Genomic DNA, 18,104 nt, shown 5'->3' with positions numbered 1-18,104 from the left:
CTACCATCTCACCTAGATTAGTATACTTCATTTGGTTTATTTACTATTTATTAAGTGCCTATTAGAGAAGGAAATGGCAACCCACTCCAGTATTCTTGCCTGGAGAATCCTATGTACAGAGGAGGCTGGTGGGCTACAGTCCACAGGGTCACAAAGAGTCAGACACGACTGAGCGATTTCACTTCACTTCAAGTGCCTATTACGTAACAGGCATTATTCTAGATGCATGGAATATATTAGTGAAAAGAACTAAAAAAAACAGATAAAAAATCCCTGCCCTCATGAAGCCTAATTTCTATTGAGTAAACCACAAACAAGAAACATAATAAATAATAAGGTATGTTAGAAGTTTCATCCCACTAAACCTCTCTTCTCATTGTCATCTCAGAGATCTCATCCTATTTCCCCTGCATACCCTTAACTCTGTGCTCCTCCCCTACTGCTCAGCCACACTCTCCTGAGAAAAACCCAGACCTAGCTAAACCCAACCACCTGATTTCTTTGGGCCTACCCCTATGCGGCTCGACTCCCTAGAGAAAATCTCAGATGGGTGACAATATAAATTATAATCACCAATTTCAAAGGCAATCTTCTGTTTCACATCTTTTTCTCATTTTTAAAATATACTAGGGCGGTCCTAAGATGGCGGAGGAATAGGAAGGGAAGACCACTTTCTCCCTCACAAATTCCTCAAAAGATCATTTCAACGCGGAGCAAACTCCACAAAACAACCTCTGAATGCAGGCAGAGGACATCAGGCAACCAGAAAAGCAGATCATTGTCTTCAAAAACAGCGTCCCCCCCTCTCCACAGCGCGACTGAACTAGTGAGCCTAAAAAAAAAAAAAAAAAGTGTCCACCACCGCCCCCATGTGTCAGGATGGAATTCAGACCCTGAAGAGACCAGCAAACAGGAAACGCCTTGGAAGTGACCAACACGGCCCACAACATCAGAGAAGGGCCAGATATATCTTCACAATTTTTACAATCATTCCTTTTTTTTTTTTTTTCCTTTTTTTTTTTTGTTGTTTTTTTTGCTTTCTTTTTTTTTCTTTTTTTTCTCAAACTTTTTTTTTAACTGTTAAGTCTTCTATTTCTCTACTTTATATTTCTATAACTATTACTTTTCAAAAAAAAAAGACTCTACTTTTTTAAAGCAAACACCATATATAGTCTTTGCGTGGTTGTTGTTGGTATTTCTTTTTTAATCTTGGGGTTTGTTTTTTTTTTCCTTATATATTTTTTTTCCTTATTTTTTTTTCCTTATTTCTTTTTCTTAATATTATTATTTTTTTTATCTTCTCTCTTTTTTTCTTTCTTCCTTCTGCTTCGTCTCTTTAACATTGTATTTTTGAAAATCTAACCTCTACTCTAGGTTTTTAATCTTTGCTTTTCGGTTTTTGTTGTCAATCTTGTACATTTCATAACCCAATCTTACCTGACAGCGAGATTACTGGCTTGACCACTCTCTCCTCCTTTTGGACTCTCCTTTTTCTCCACCAGGTGGCCTCTGTCTCTCCTCCCCCGCCCCCCATCTCTCCTATATCCAACTCTGTGATTCTCTGTGTGTTCTAGATGGTGGAGAGCACCTAAGGAACTGATTACTGGCTGGACCTGTCTCTCTCCTTTTCATTCCTCTCTCTTACCCTCCTGGCCACCTCTGTCTACTTCCTCTCTCTCGTCTTCCCTGTATAACTCCGTGAATACCTCTGAGAGGTCCAGACTATGGAGCGCACATAAGGAAGTGACTATTAACTAGCTTGCTCTCTCCTCTTTTGATCTCACTGCATCTCATTCCAGTCACCTCTAACTACCCCCCCCTCTTCTCTTCTCCATGTAACCCAGTGAACCTCTCTGGGTGCCCCTCAATGTGGAGAAACCTTTCATCTTTAGCCTAGATGCTATATCATTGGTGCTGTATAGATGGAGAAGTCTAGAGACCACCGTAAAAATAAAACCAAAAACCAGAAGCAGGAGGCTTAAGTCCAAAGCTTGAGAACATCAGAGAACTCCTGAATTCAGGGAACATTAAGCAATAGGAGCTCATCAAATGCCTCCAAACCTACACTGAAACAAAGCTCCACCCAAGGGCCAACAAGTTCCAGAGCAAGACATATCACACAAATTCTCCAGCAACACAGGAACACACCCCTGAGCTTCAATATACAGGCAGTTCAAAGTTACTCCAAAACTTTAGACGTCTCATAACCCATTACTGGTCACTCCACTGCACTCCAGAGAGAAGAAACCCAGCTCCACCCACCAGACCTCCAACACAAGCCTCCCTAACCAGGAAACCTTGGCAAGCCACTGATACAACGCCACCCACAGTGAGGAAGCTCCACAATAAAGAGAACTCCACAAATTACCAGAATATAAAAAGGCCATTCCAAACGCAGCAATATAACCAAGATGAAGAGACAGAGGAATACCCAACAGGTAAAGGAGCAGAAGAAATGCCCACCAAACCAGACAAAAGAGGAAGAGATAGGGAATCTACCTGAGAAAGAATTCCGAATATTGATAGTGAAAATGATCCAAAATCTTGAAGTCAAAATGGAATCACAGATAAATACCCTAGAGACAAGGATTGAGAAGATGCAAGAAAGGTTCAACAAGGACCTAGAAGAAATAAAAGAGTCAATATACAATGAATAACGCAATAAAGGAGATCAGAAACACTCTGGAGGCAACAAATAATAGAATAACGGAGGCAGAAGATAGGATTAGTGAAATAGAAGACAGAATGGTAGAAATAAATGAATCAGAGAGGAAAAAAGAAAAATGAATTAAAAGAAATGAGGACAATCTCAGAGACCTCCAGGACAATATGAAACGCTCCAACATTCGAATTATAGGAGTCCCAGAAGAAGAAGACAAAAAGAAAGACCACGAGAAAATCCTTGAGGAGATAATAGTTGAAAACTTCCCTAAAATGGGGAAGGAAATAATCACCCAAGTCCAAGAAACCCAGAGAGTCCCAAATAGGATAAACCCAAGGCGAAACACCCCAAGACACATATTAATCAAATTAACAAAGATCAAACACAAAGAACAACTATTAAAAGCAGCAAGGGAAAAACAACAAATAACACACAAGGGGATTCCCATAAGGATAACAGCTGATCTCTCAATAGAAACTCTGCAGGCCAGGAGGGAATGGCAAGACATACTTAAAGTGATGAAAGAAAATAACCTACAGCCCAGATTACTATACCCAGCAAGGATCTCATTCAAATACGAAGGAGAAATCAAAAGCTTTACAGACAAGCAAAAGCTGAGAGAATTCAGCACCACCAAACCAGCTCTCCAACAAATTCTAAAGGATATTCTCTAGACAGGAAACACAAAAAGGGAGTATAAACCCGAACCCAAAATAATAAAACAAATGGCAACGGGATCATACTTATCAATAATTACCTTAAACGTAAATGGATTGAATGCCCCAACCAAAAGGCAAAGACTGGCCGATTGGATACAAAAACAAGAACCCTCTATATGCTGCTTACAAGAGACCCACCTCAAAACAAGGGACACATACAGACTGAAAGTGAAGGGCTGGAAAAAGATATTCCATGCAAATAGAGACCAAAAGAAAGCAGGAGTGGCAATACTCATATCCGATAAAATAGACTTTAAAACAAAGGCTGTGAAAAGAGACAAAGAAGGCCACTACATAATGTTCAAAGGATCAATCCAAGAAGAAGATATAACAATTATAAATATATATGCACCCAACATAGGAGCACCGCAATATGTAGGACAAATGCTAACAAGTATGAAAGGGGAAATTAACAACAACACAATAATAGTGGGAGACTTTAATACCCCACTCACACATATGGACAGATCAACTAAACAGAAAATTAACAAAGAAACGCAAACTTTAAATGATACATTAGACCAGTTAGACCTAATTGATATCTATAGGACATTTCACCCCAAAACAATGAATTAAACCTTTTTCTCAAGTGCTCATGGAACCTTCTCGAGGATAGATCACATCCTGGGCCATAAATATAACCTTGATAAATTCAAAAAAATCGAAATCATTCCAAGCATCTTTTCTGACCATAATGCACTAAGATTAGATCTCAATTACAGGAGGAAACCTATTAAAAATTCCAACATATGGAGGCTGAACAACACGCTCCTGAATAACCAACAAATCACAGAAGAAATCAAAAAAGAAATCAAAATATGCATAGAAACTAATGAAAATGAAAACACAACAACCCAAAACCTGTGGGACACTATAAAAGCAGTGCTAAGAGGACAGTTCATAGCAATACAGGCATACCTCAAGAAACAAGAAAAAAGTCAAATAAATAACCTAACTCTACACCTAAAGCAACTAGAAAAGGAAGAATTAGAGAACCCCAGAGTTAGCAGAAGGAAAGAAATCTTAAAAATTAGGGAAGAAATAAATGCAAAAGAAACAAAAGAGACCATAGCAAAAATCAACAAAGCCAAAAGCTGGTTCTTTGAAAGGATAAATAAAATTGACAGACCATTAGCCAGACTCATCAAGAAGCAAAGAGAGAAAAATCAAATCAATAAAATTAGAAATGAAAATGGAGAGATCACAACAGACAACACAGAAATACAAAGGCTCATAAGAGACTACTATCAGCAATTATATGCCAATAAAATGGACAACCTGGAAGAAATGGACAAATTCTTAGAAAAATACAATTTTCCAAAACTAAACCAGGAAGAAATAGACAATCTTAACAGACCCATCACAAGCACGGAAATTGAAACTGTAATCAGAAATCTTCCAGCAAACAAAAGCCCAGGTCCAGACGGCTTCACAGCTGAATTCTACCAAAAATTTCGAGAAGAGTTAACACCTATCCTACTCAAACTCTTCCAGAAAATTGCAGAGGAAGGGAAACTTCCAAACTCATTCTATGAGGCCACCATCACCCTAATACCAAAACCGGACAAAGATACTACAAAAAAAGAAAACTACAGGCCAATATCACTGATGAACATAGATGCAAAAATCCTCAACAAAATTCTAGCAATCAGAATCCAACAACACATTAAAAAGATCGTACACCATGACCAAGTGGGCTTTATCCCAGGGATAAAAGGATTCTTCAACATCCGCAAATCAATCAATGTAATTCACCACATTAACAAATTGAAAAATAAAAACCATATGATTATCTCAATAGATGCAGAGAAGGCCTTTGACAAAATTCAACATCCATTTATGATAAAAACTCTCCAGAAAGCAGGAATAGAAGGAATATACCTCAACATAATAAAAGCTATATATGACAAACCCACAGCAAACATTATCCTCAATGGTGAAAAATTGAAAGCATTTCCCCTTAAGTCAGGAACAAGACAAGGGTGCCCACTTTCACCACTACTATTCAACATAGTTCTGGAAGTTTTAGCCACAGCAATCAGAGCAGAAAAAGAAATAAAAGGAATCCAAATTGGAAAAGAAGAAGTAAAACTCTCACTGTTTGCAGATGACATGATCCTCTACATAGAAAACACTAAAGACTCTACCAGAAAATTACTAGAGCTAATTAATGAATATAGTAAAGTTGCAGGATATAAAATCAACACACAGAAATCCCTTGCATTCCTATACACTAATAATGAGAAAGCAGAAGAAGAAATTAAGGAAACAATTCCATTCACCATTGCAACAAAAAGAATAAAATACTTAGGAATATATCTACCTAAAGAAACTAAAGACCTATATACAGAAAACTATAAAACACTGATGAAAGAAATCAAAGAGGACACTAATAGATGGAGAAATATACCATGCTCATGGATCGGAAGAATCAATATAGTGAAAATGAGTATATTACCCAAAGCAATTTACAAATTCAATGCAATCCCTATCAAGATACCGGCGATATTTTTCACAGAACTAGAACAAATAATTTCAAGATTTGTATGGAAATACAAAAAACCACGAATAGCCAAAGCAATCTTGAGAAAGAAGAATGGAACTGGAGGAATCAATTTGCCTGACTTCAGGCTCTACTACAAAGCCACAGTCATCAAGACAGTATGGTATTGGCACAAAGACAGACATATAGATCAATGGAACAAAATAGAAAGCCCAGAGATAAATCCCCATACATATGGACACCTTATCTTTGACAAAGGAGGCAAGAATATACAATAAAGACAATCTCTTTAACAAGTGGTGCTGGGAAAACTGGTTAACCACTTGTAAAAGAATGAAACTAGATCACTTTCTAACACCGCACACAAAGATAAACTCAAAATGGATTAAAGATCTAAATGTAAGACCAGAAACTATAAAACTCTTAGAGGAGAACATAGGCAAAACACTCTCCGACATAAACCACAGCAGGATCCTCTATGATCCACCTCCCAGAATTCTGGAAATAAAAGCAAAAATAAACAAATGGGATCTAATTAAAATTAAAAGCTTCTGCACAACAAAGGAAAACATAAGCAAAGTGAAAAGACAGCCTTCCGAATGGGAGAAAATAATAGCAAATGAAGCAACTGACAAACAACTAATCTCAAAAATATACAAGCAACTCCTGCAGCTCAATTCCAGAAAAATAAAAGACCCAATCAAAAAATGGGCCAAAGAACTAAATAGACATTTCTCCAAAGAAGACATATGGATGGCTAACAAACACATGAAAAGATGCTCAACATCACTCATTATTAGAGAAATGCAAATCAAAACCACAATGAGGTACCACTTCACACCAGTCAGAATGTCTGCGATCCAAAAATCTGCAAGCAATAAATGCTGGAGAGGGTGTGGAGAGAAGGGAACCCTCCTACACTGTTGGTGGGAATGCAAACTAGTACAGCCACTATGGAGAACAGTGTGGAGATTCCTTAAAAAATTGCAAATAGAAATGCCTTATGACCCAGCAATCCCACTGTTGGGCATACACACAGAGGAAACCAGAATTGAAAGAGACACATGTACCCCAATGTTCATTGCAGCACTGTTTATAATAGCCAGGACATGGAAACAACCTAGATGTCCATCAGTGGATGAATGGATAAGAAAGCTGTGGTACATATACACAATGGAGTATTACTCAGCCATTAAAAAGAATACATTTGAATCAGTTCTGATGAGATGGATGAAACTGGAGCCGATTATACAGAGTGAAGTGAGCCAGAAAGAAAAACACCAATACAGTATACTAACACATATATATGGAATTTAGGAAGATGGCAATGATGACCCTGTATGCAGGACAGCAAAAAAGACACAGATCTGTATAGCAGACTTTTGGACTCAGAGGGAGAGGGAGAGGGTGTGACGATTTGGGAGAATGGCATTGAAACATGTATAATATCATGTAAGAATCGAAATGCCAGTCTATGTCTGATGCAGGATATGACACGCTTGGGGCTGACGCGCAGGGATGACCCAGAGAGATGTTGTGGGGAGCGGGGTGGAAGGGGGGTTCATGTTTGGGAACGCATGTACACCTGTGGTGGATTCATGTCAATCTATGCCAAAACCAATACAGAATTGTAAAGTAAAAATTAAAAATAAATAAATTTAAAAATAAATAAATAAATAAATAAATAAATAAAATAAAATAAAATATACTAAGCTCCTCTACCCCCCTTTTCAACTGATGGCTTCATGTTATACATTACTGAAAAGGCAAAAAGCAACTTCTTATGTTTAACACATACCAGATACTGTTTAAAACAGTTTACATAGATTTATTAATTTACTCCTAACATCTGATGGACAGGGAGGCCTGGCGTGCTGCAGTCCATGGGGTCGCAAAGAATCAGACACAACTGAGAGACTGAAGTGAACTGAACATAAACATACATAATGTTATTATCCCCATTTTACAGATGAGGAAATCAAGGCAAGAGAAATTAAATAACTTGAAAACTGTCACACTTTTAGTAAATGAGAGAACAGTGATTCAAACCTAGGTGATCTGGACATGGAGTCCACATATAAAACTGCTATTCAACAGCACCTCTCCACCACTGAAACTTGCCTCACCTTTATAAACCTTTCTGTCCATTTTCTCGAGTCCATTTTCTCTTTCATCCTCTGTCTTTCCTCCCATTAAAGGCAAATCCCTTCTCTTCTGCTCTGGATTCCTTTCCATCTTGCCTTCACAAGGACATGAACATTTCCTCCCTTCCGTGTGGTTACCAACTTTTCTAATGTCTTACGTCTTAGCAGTATCTCATACATCTGACCCTTCCTTCCTTCTTGAAAAATTATCTTGGCTTTCATAACACTAGACTCGTTTAGTTTGAGGAGTTGCTTGTCAGAGAAACTAGCATTACTTATCCTGAATAATCAAATACCATGCTTTTAAATACTTTCTTTACGCTAATGATCCTTAAATGTACATCTACAACTCGAACTTGTTTGAATTCCAAACCATATATCCAGCTGTGTACTCAACATCTCTACCTGTGCAGTCAGGATCTTAATACCTCTTCCAACCTGCCTTCCACTCCCTCCCCCGATAAGCCCTAATGGTACCAATCATCCCACTGCATAAGCAGAAACCTAGGACCAAGTTTTGACTTTCTTGCTCTCATTCTAAATCCAACAATCCAAGTCCTGTCTATTTTCCCTCCTTGTTGTTGTTGTTCAGTGGCAGGTCGTGTCCTACTCTTCTGTGATCCCATGGATTGGGATCTTCCAAGCAAGAATACCAGGGTGGGCCACCATTTCCTTTCTCCAGGGGATCTTCCCAACCCAAGGGTCAAACCCTCATCTCCTGCACTGCAGGTGCATTCTTTTACTGCTGAGCAACTGGGGAAGTTCATCTTCCCCTTTAATTTTCTCCAATCAGCCTGCGCACACTTAGTTGTTTCCGTCGTGTCCAACTCTTTGCAACCGTATGGACCATAGCCCACCAGGCTCCTTTGTCCATGGGATTCTCCAGGCAAGAATACTGGAGTGGGTTGGATGACTCCTCCAGGGGATCTTTCCAACCCAGGGATTGAACCCGCATCTCCCGCAATGCAGGCAGATTCTTTGCTGCTGAGCCTCCAAGGAAGTCCCCTACTCCAACTCTACTTCTAAACCATCACCATTCTTTCACCCAGACTACCATGAAAGTTCCTAAATAATCTCCCCACTCTCATTCTTGTCTCTTTCATCAAACACAGAGCAATCAAAGTGAGCCTCTTTAAACTGAAGTCAAATCATCTCACCCCAGTGCTTAAGAAATGGCAATGGTTTGCCAGTGCAGTTTGAAAGTATATAAATATTAAAATCCCTTATCACACCCTAAAGCCTTTAGGACCTAGCTCAAACACTCCATCCTCATATCCATATCCTCACTTTAAGGCTGAGATCTCTCCATCATCATCCTATCCTAACAGAAACCTTTAAAATAAAAACAAAACAACAACAACAAAAAAAAAAAAACAATATATGTAGCATATTTTTGGGGGGGTCAGCCTGTGCAACTTGTGGGATCTTAGTTCCCTGACTAGAGATCAAAACCCAGCCCTCGGCAGTCAGAGGAGGACCGCCAGAGAATTTCCTCTATCTAGCAAACTTCTATTTATTCAAGATAACTCACACACACTTCCTCTAGGAAGTGTGAACCCTTCCTGAACCCTTTCTTCCCTGAACCCTTTCTTCTTCCCTAACCTCAAACAAAGAATTGGGTTTATCACCTCTAGTATCCCATAATATTCTATAACAGCGTCATTGTGTACTTGTTATAACAAAACTTTTTGTTTAAAAATGATGGTTTACTACTTCCAAGAAACTACAGGGACTAAGGTGAGGGACTATATCTTAACCATCTCCCACGTCCAAAAAACCAGCACAAAGTATACACAAATACTTGCTAAGTAAAATGACTTCAAAGTCACCATTATTCTCATAAGACTATCATATTTATAGTCCCACAGTTAGTTCCCAGGAAGTTCTTTACACATAGTATATATAAACTGTTATGTTGAATAATCTGCCTTTAAGAAATGAGAAGCTAGTTTTCTTCCAAGTGTTCACCTAAAATCCATCACTCAGAGGAAACAAAAAAGAATTCTTCAGAAATAAAGCCTCAGAAGGAGAAAGGTCCTATCTCCAGGAGCTCTCTCACTGGAAGTCTGGTTTAAGTAGAAAATTGAACTTCAGTGGGGAACAGATTACTTTTACAATTAGTACCATCTTCTTTCTGATTCAGAAAAATTACGAACTTATATAGTACTAACAAGAGTTGGTGATGGACAGAGAAGCCTGGAGTGCTACAGTCTATGGGGTCACAAAGAGTCAGACACGCCTGACAGAACAAGTCATCCTAATGTTTACAATGAGAAAATTTAGCAGTCATAACATATTTTCCTAAATGTGCAAAATATCAAAGAAATTATATAATAAGCATGAATTCCTTTTCTAATGAGAAAAAAAGTAAGAGGAAGAAAATAGGAGGTAGAAATTGAGAATATGAATGATTCCTTATTTTTCTCTAAAGCTTGCAATAATATAGCTAGCATTTCTTGTTCTACTACTGTAAAACACTGCCAACCTTGCATTTTCTAAAATACACAATGTGTCATGAACACTTCTAGGACACAGAATTTTAAGGTAAATTCAGAGAGATTTATCAAGAATTTTATGTTGTCTTCCTTACTTTTTAACAAGGGTCACAAGCCAAAGCACACCTGATTACCAGTAAAGATCCAGTTGGTTGTCAGGAGGCCTGGGGTTCTGTCCAGGGCCCACAACTGCTCAGATGAGGTGAGTTTAGTGACTCAGGGAGCACAATAATTAAAAGTCTAGCTTCTGGGGGTCAAAATACTCCAACACAATAAAAAGGAAAACGTTTTTATTTCTGACCCTTATCTCCTAGAGAGGGAAAAAGAAAAGAAAAGCATACAACTCTATTTCTTAGAGTGGTATAAAGCTGTCTGGGGCTTAGCACTTCACCGGCTGCTGTCCACCCCCAGTCAGTACATACATGTGTCCCTTTATCTACCAAGAAGTCAGTATCCTGATATTTGTCATCGCCATGAGCAACTACATTAAAATTCTGACTTTTAAGCTGTTTTTCTAATTCCAAATAAAAAATAATTCTCTTTTGACCAGGTCTTCTTTATGATTTTGTTTTTCTCACAAATAAATGTAGCAGGTAACTCTAATAATAAAGCATCCAGCAAACATGCGCCAAGTTAAAAAAGAAGTCAGACATCCAAGTTCAGAGGTTTCTTCATAACTCTATAGCGGGGGAAATGTAAAAAAAAAAAAAAGGATTCAATACTAAGTTAGAGATAACAAGGGAAAAAAGTCAAAATGTCTGAAGAGTAAGACCTATAAAGAAAAATGTAAAGAACTGTAATCAATTCATCTAAAGAAAGTACAATGACTATCAACTACAAGTGAAAATGCCTATAAAAATGGTTAGAACATAAAATTATTTCATTTTTGTTAAGGAAAAACATTTCCTCACCCTAAGACTTATTTAGATTATCTTTCAATAAGACTTTTATCCATCATTTATATGGTTTTACTGACTGAAGATTTAATATAAAATGTGAAGAAAAGCTGACAAACCAGAAGAATCAGAAAACATGAATTAAAAAATGACTACGGAATCTTCTCTTCCAACAATTTAAAATAACTAGGCAGACATACTAAAGATGTGTATATAATTAGTAAGCATGCATAGTTCACTACAAAATCCTTTAATTTTGTTTCAAAACATCTTCTAGAAAAAGCATTAGGTTGAAGTTAGTTAAAATTTAAAACTTTAATTCTTCAAAAGAAACTGTTAAGAGAATGAAAAGGCAAGCCACAAACTGGAGAAAAGACTTGAAAAGCATATGAAGTTCCGATACTTTGGCCATCTGATGCAAGGAGCCAACTCACTGGAAAAGACCCTGATGCTGGGAAAGACTGAGGGCAAGAGGAGAATGGGTAACAGAGGATGAGATGGTTGGATGGTATCACCAACTCAGTGGATGGGAGTTTGAGCAAACTCCAGGAGATAATGAAGGACAGGGAAGCCTGGCGTGCTGCAGTTCAAGGGGTTGCTAAGAGCTGGACCTGACTTAGCAACTGAACAACAAAAAAGGACTTGTATTTACAACATATAAAGAACAATAACAACTCACAAACAAAAAACCCAATTTTAAAAATCAGCAAAGGAACTTCCCTGGTGACCCAGTGGCTAAGACTCTGAGTTCCCAATGCAGGGGTCCTAGGTTGGATCCCTGGCCAGGGAACTAAATCCTACATTCTGCAACTAAGAGTTTGCATACCACAGCTAAAGATTCCACATGCCCCATCTTATGATCTCCAGTGTCACACAAAGATCGTAGATCCCAAGTGCTAAAACTAAGACCCTACACAGTCAAATAAATAAAAATAAATATTTTTAAAATCAGCAAAAGATTTGGACATTTTGCAAAAGATATGTGAACTGCCAAGAAGCACATGAAAAGATGCTCAACATCAAACCACAATAATACAGTACTAAGCCCCTACTGGGGCTACCCTGAGAGCTCAGTTGGTAAAGAAGGGGTAATATTAAAAAGACTGACCAAATCAAGTGTTAGGATATGGAGCAAAGAAGAATGCTCATACTGATAGGCAGGAATGCAAAATGTTAGGACTTTGAAAAGAGTTTGGCAGTTTTTTGAAAGGTTAAACGTACACCTACTGTATGATCCATCCCTCTCCTAAAGATTTACACAGAGGAAAAGAAAACATATGCCCATACAAAGAACTGCACATGAATGTTCATAGTAAGTTAGTATGCAACAGCCAGAAACTGAAAACCCAAAGGACCATCAATGAATGAATGAATAAACAAATCTAATTTAAACTGGTGTAGCTATAACAATAGACTACTACTTGGCAGTAATAAGGGATGAGTTAATGATACACACAAGCACACATATAAATCTCAAAATAATAATGCTGAGTGAAAGATGCAAGAGATAGTCCCCAAAAGAGAGTATGTTTCCATTTATTTTAAAAATTATACAAAATGCAAACTAAATCTATAGTGACAGAGAGCTGATCACCGGTTGCCTGCAGAGAGAGGGATTATCAAGGGCTGCAGGAAATCTGAAGAGGTGATGATTATGTTCACTATCCTGTGTTTCATTCTTGTGTTTCATAGGGGGTGTGCGGGAGTCAAAATTTATCCAACTGTACACTTTAAATTTAAAGTCTGTTGGGTCAAACTCAAAGATGAAAAAGTCCTCAAAAGTCATTCTTTCTTAAAAAAAAAAAAAAGATTTTAAAAAATAAAGCAAAACAAAAACCTCCAGTCTCGGTGTGGATCAATTTCACCACTGGGAACTGCCCTTCCTCCTCTTAAGCCCTCCTTCACCTCAAGACCCACACCCTTCCGAGAACCCTGAAAGGTTTACAAAACTCTTGACTAAGCTCTAAGCTTCAAAGTGCTGCCCCTTGAGTTCTTGTGTCCTCAGTTCCTGCCACACAGAAACCTCCTATCTACCTTCCTGCTCGCAACATTTAGCCTTACTGAAGAATGCCCTCCAGTGCAGGTTCCCAAACATTCATCCACGAAGCTTCATCGGACCGAGCACATCTCGGTCCTGAAACACCACTGCCGAAAGCTGCACCCCCTCAGCCCACCCCCGCACCCGCCCGTGTGCGGGGACTCGAACACCCCGGTCCCGGTTACCTGCCACCGGCTGGCCGCGCCGCGGACAGTTTAGCCACCGCGGCGGTATCTTGTTGTGAGCCATGTCTTGGGGCCGCGCACAGTCGCCCCTCCACCAACGCTCGGCCTAGCGGCCGCCTCCTCGCAGTCCGCTCTAAACCGGAGGTCTGAGGTACCCGAATCCCGGACGGCGTCCGAACCCTAGCCCCTCGGACGCGGGTAATGTCAGCGGCGGCGCGCCACTTCCATTCACGCTCAACTCTAGGCGAGCCCACAATGCACCGCCACTTCCGCCCCCAAAGGCCCCACCCACTTCTTTCCGAGGTCAGAGGTGAAAAAGGGAAGCTGGCGGAGGGATGGGAAGGAGTTAAGGCCAAGGCGAATGGAAGGGGCGGGTCTTCCCTCGCCCCGCCCCGCCCAGATCTCGGAGGGCTCTGTGGGCGGCTTTGCACATACATGCTCGGCTGCTATAGTGGGAGAAGGCACCCAACTCCGATACTCTTGTCTGGAAAATCCCATGGACGGAGGAGCCTGGTAGGCTGCAGTCCATGGGGTCGCTAAGAGTCAGACACGACCGAGCGACTTCACTTTCACTTTTCACTTCCATGCATTGGAGAAGGAAATGGCAACCCACTCCAGTGTTCTTGCCTGGAGAATCCCAGGGACGGGGGAGCCTGGTGGGCTGCTGTCTATGGGGTCGCACAGAGTCGGACACGACTGAAGCGACTTAGCAGCAGCAGTAGCAGCAGCAGCTGCTGCTGCCATAGTACGAGATACCGCAGAACTACCGTTCTTTACATTTCTGTCTCGACAGCCGATGGAAACCCTGGAGAATGAAAGGAAACCAAGCCTCTTTCCAAGCGTAGAGTGGTCCGCAGATTTCGTTAAGGCATTTATCTGTTTTACTGACGAAAGGGGCTTTCCCGCTGCCGTCATACCCCAAGAGCCTGATCGCCCTTTTTTCGGCCAAGGGGGTTGGCGTTTCGGCAGGATCTGGGTTTGATTGGGAATTGGAAAAGTTCTTCCTGACTTGGATTAGCGGAACAAGCTTTAGAGAAAATCTAAGGGCGAGAGATTGGAGCACCAGGAATGAGGGATTTCTCTTTGGGGGTGTGTTTCTAGGGATCCATGAAGCATCTGAAATTAACCCTAAACCGTGCTTTATGAGTTTTGTTTCTACATTTCTGGAGCAGTTTTGTAGTGTGTTTGGGAGTCTCACAGTTACCAACTAATGTGTGTAATTGGCAAAGGCAGGAATTGCTCAGTGGAGTACCGCTACGCGGCAGTGTTCTCAATTTGGCTTACCAAATGGTCTTTCCTTCCAGTTAAGCAGGTGCGATTGGAAGCATCTTCCAATTCCAGGCGATTGGAAGCTCATTTTATAAACTGTCCTGTAATAAGAATTTCTATAGCTACCAGACTAATTTAGGTAAAGTATTAAATATAAAGCTGGATGCTGGCAAGTTAATTATAGTGTTAACAGGTTGGCTTTAAATATCAGTGCTGTATTTGCACTGTAAGAGAATGCGGTTTGGGACAGGGCAGGGAATGTGTGTTAAAGCAGTGGTCCCCAACCTTTTTGACCAATTTCATAAGAGACAGTTTTTCCACGAACTAGGCTGGGGAGAGGAAGTTGGTTTCAGGATGATTCAAGCACATTTCATTCATTGTGCACTTTTATTTCTATTATATGACACCAACTCCACCTTAGATCATCAGGCATTAGATCCTGGAGGTTGGGGGTCTGATGTTAAAGTGCTGGTGAAAAACTTGTGGGACTGCTCAGCTCCCAAATGCCTGGACCCTCTCAATATGATCAGAATTCTCCCCATAGCAAGGGGCTCTCTATGTTTGAGAGAGCCTGAATTAGTTGGCACTCCTGGTCTGTCTGGCTGTTACATCTGTTGAGACCTTTTAGTAAAAGTAACACTCCTCTGCTAACAGGAAAAGATAAGACTCAGTTGCCTTACAAACCAGCAATCTGCCCAGATGATGGCCAATTCTAGTGTCTGCTGGCAGAGTGGAGTTGGAGCAAAGAGGAAGTCAAGACATGTTAATGAGAATGTGTTTGTGGTTCCAGAAAGCCAGGGAGGACTCAGGTTGGTCACTCTGTGGGCATCTGTTTTTCCTCTTGGAGAACGGCAGAGAGGTGAGAGTAGGGGTAAATAAGATTGAATTTTCCCTGTTGAAAGGAAAAAGACTTTCCCCTTTCCTAGAACATCTTCTTTCAAAAACTTTTATTTGTAAATCCTGCCCCATCGCTTTGATACCTATATATAAGTCTTTTGAACAGCTTAGTAAGCCTCTTGTCTGCTTTACAACCCAAGAACTTTTCTCAAGGTCTGGAGAGCCACCTCTTTGTAAACAGGAAGAAAGATGGCACCCACACCCCCACCCCCACCCCCACCCACCCTCACCCCCGTCTCCTTGTCACCACGGGAATTTAACCTAAAGAAAGCAGAAACATTTCTTTACCAACAAAGGTCCCTACAGTCAAAGCTATAGTTTTTCCAGTAGTACTGTATGGATATGAGAGCTGGACCATAAAGAAAGCTGAATGCTAAAAAACTGATGCTTTTGAACTGTGGTGTTGGAGAAGACTTGAAAGTGCCTTGGACTGCAAGGAGATCAAACCAGTCAATCCTAAAGGAAATCAATCCTGAATATTCATTGGAAGGACTGATGCTGAAGCTGAAACTCCAATACTTTGGCCATCTGATGAGAAGAGCTGACTCACTGAAAAAGACCCTGATGCTGGGGAAGATTGAAGGCAAGAGCAGAAGGGGACAACAGGGGATGAGATGGTTGGATGGCATCACAGACTCAATGGATATGAGTTTGAGCAAGCTTCAGGAGTTGGTGAAGGACAGGAAAGCCTGGTGTGCTGTAGTCCATGGGGTTGCAAAGAGACACGACTGAGTGACTGAAAACAACAACAATAACACCTGGTTCCAAGCTGTAAGTCACAAAGATAGAACCCATGTTTCTTATGTCTTCTGCATTGGTAAGTGGGTTCTTTACCACTAGTACCACCTGGGAAGCCCTCTCTCTGTGGGGCTATGTCCAAATTTCCAGTCCATCCATTGAATTCTGGCCCACCCTAATCCTGTGTAAACTCATCAAGATTCCATCTGCAAAAACCTATTTCCAAATAAAGCCACACTCAAAAGTACAAGGTCAGAAATTAAACATATCTTTTGGGACAGTTCAATCCATGACACCCACCATGACTTCTGGAGGCACATCCAGACTTGCAGAAACATAAGCCCTTCCGAATCCCAGGAATTTGGCTGCTCTATGTCTTCCTTTTTCAGAGAACCATTCCGTTTTTCTGAAAAGTCAGAGACTGAGACACAGGTCTTAAAAATCGCCTTCCTTGTCCCTCCCTTCTTTTGAATACTGCAAGTGGAACCCAGCAGTATCCTTCCTGGGACAGACCCCTCCCACCATGTCCTCTGCTTAACCTCCTCTCTGAACATCTCATGTGCATTTTCTGAGTTGTTCTACAGATGCTAAAACCCCCATCAACGGAACTACCTGGCAGTCTGGTGGTTAGGGCTCCACGTTTCCACTGCAGGGGGTGCACAGATTTGATCCCTGATCAGGGGGCTAAGATGCTGCAAGCCTCTCAGAGTAGCCAAAAAAATAAAAACCCCACTAAGCTAATATAATAACATAGAACGTAACAGTACATTATGACTAGAGCGTGTAGCCTCCTAACATACAGGAGCCTGAGGATTGATAATGTTAACCCCTATAACATCAACATCAGCCGATAAGAAAATGATGCATAAGCTGATCAGATACCCTGTGAGTCCCCTCCCTCACCTGGCTTCACCAGGTCTTAGTTATGGCATATAGGATCTGCCAGCCGACATGAGGGATCTTTAGTTGTGGGATTCTTTTTTTTTTTTTTTTTAGTTGCAGCACGTGGGGTCTAGTTTCTTTGACCAGGGACTGAATAGGGGCCCCCTGCAATGGAAATGGAGAGCCTTAACCACTGGAAGGGACCACCAGGGAAGTCCCTCACCTTGCCTTTAAAAATGCCTCCTTGAAATCCGTTGAGGAGTTTGGGGTTTTTTGAGTACTAGCTGCCTTGGACTACATGTCTGGTGTCCAATAAATGCCTTTCCTTCACCACAACCTGGTGTCCATAGATGAGTTTTACTGTGTGACGGAGTGGACCAAGTTTGGTTCGGTAGTACTAGGAGATGCAGGGAATGAGATATCTTGAGCAAAGTCAAAATCACCTTCCATAAATTAACACGTTGTAATGGGAACCCACTCCAATGTTCTTGCCTGGAGAATCTCAGTCGCACAGAGTTGGACACAACTGAAGCAACTTAGCAGCAGCAGCAGCAAATTAACTATACTTCAGTTTTCTAAAAAATTATTCAGTTGTCTAGAGCTTAAAGCCTCATTGTCTATTTATGATTAGTTGTCCCTCATGTTTTTATTTCCTGCTGCTGCTGCTGCTAAGTTA

At 40.6% G+C, this 18,104-nt stretch overlaps 1 protein-coding gene across 1 annotated transcript in view; it reads right to left on the bottom strand.

Annotated features, from left to right (window-relative positions):
* The window catches only part of RNGTT (RNA guanylyltransferase and 5'-phosphatase), a 241,443-nt gene extending 227,515 nt beyond the window's left edge, over positions 1-13,928 (bottom strand). The window contains exon 1 of the mRNA XM_040238814.1: positions 13,643-13,928. Coding sequence (XP_040094748.1) covers positions 13,643-13,706 — 64 coding nt within the window. The 5' untranslated portion in view covers positions 13,707-13,928. The remainder of the gene's footprint in view (positions 1-13,642) is intronic.
* Positions 13,929-18,104: the final 4,176 nt, after the last annotated feature.

This window comes from Oryx dammah, unplaced genomic scaffold (genome assembly GCF_014754425.2).
Source record: "Oryx dammah isolate SB20612 unplaced genomic scaffold, SCBI_Odam_1.1 HiC_scaffold_4, whole genome shotgun sequence".
In the NCBI taxonomy this organism is placed as follows: domain Eukaryota; kingdom Metazoa; phylum Chordata; class Mammalia; order Artiodactyla; family Bovidae; genus Oryx; species Oryx dammah.
The sequence above is the reverse complement of the archived record's forward strand: the minus strand, read 5'-3'. Positions and strand labels throughout refer to the sequence as shown.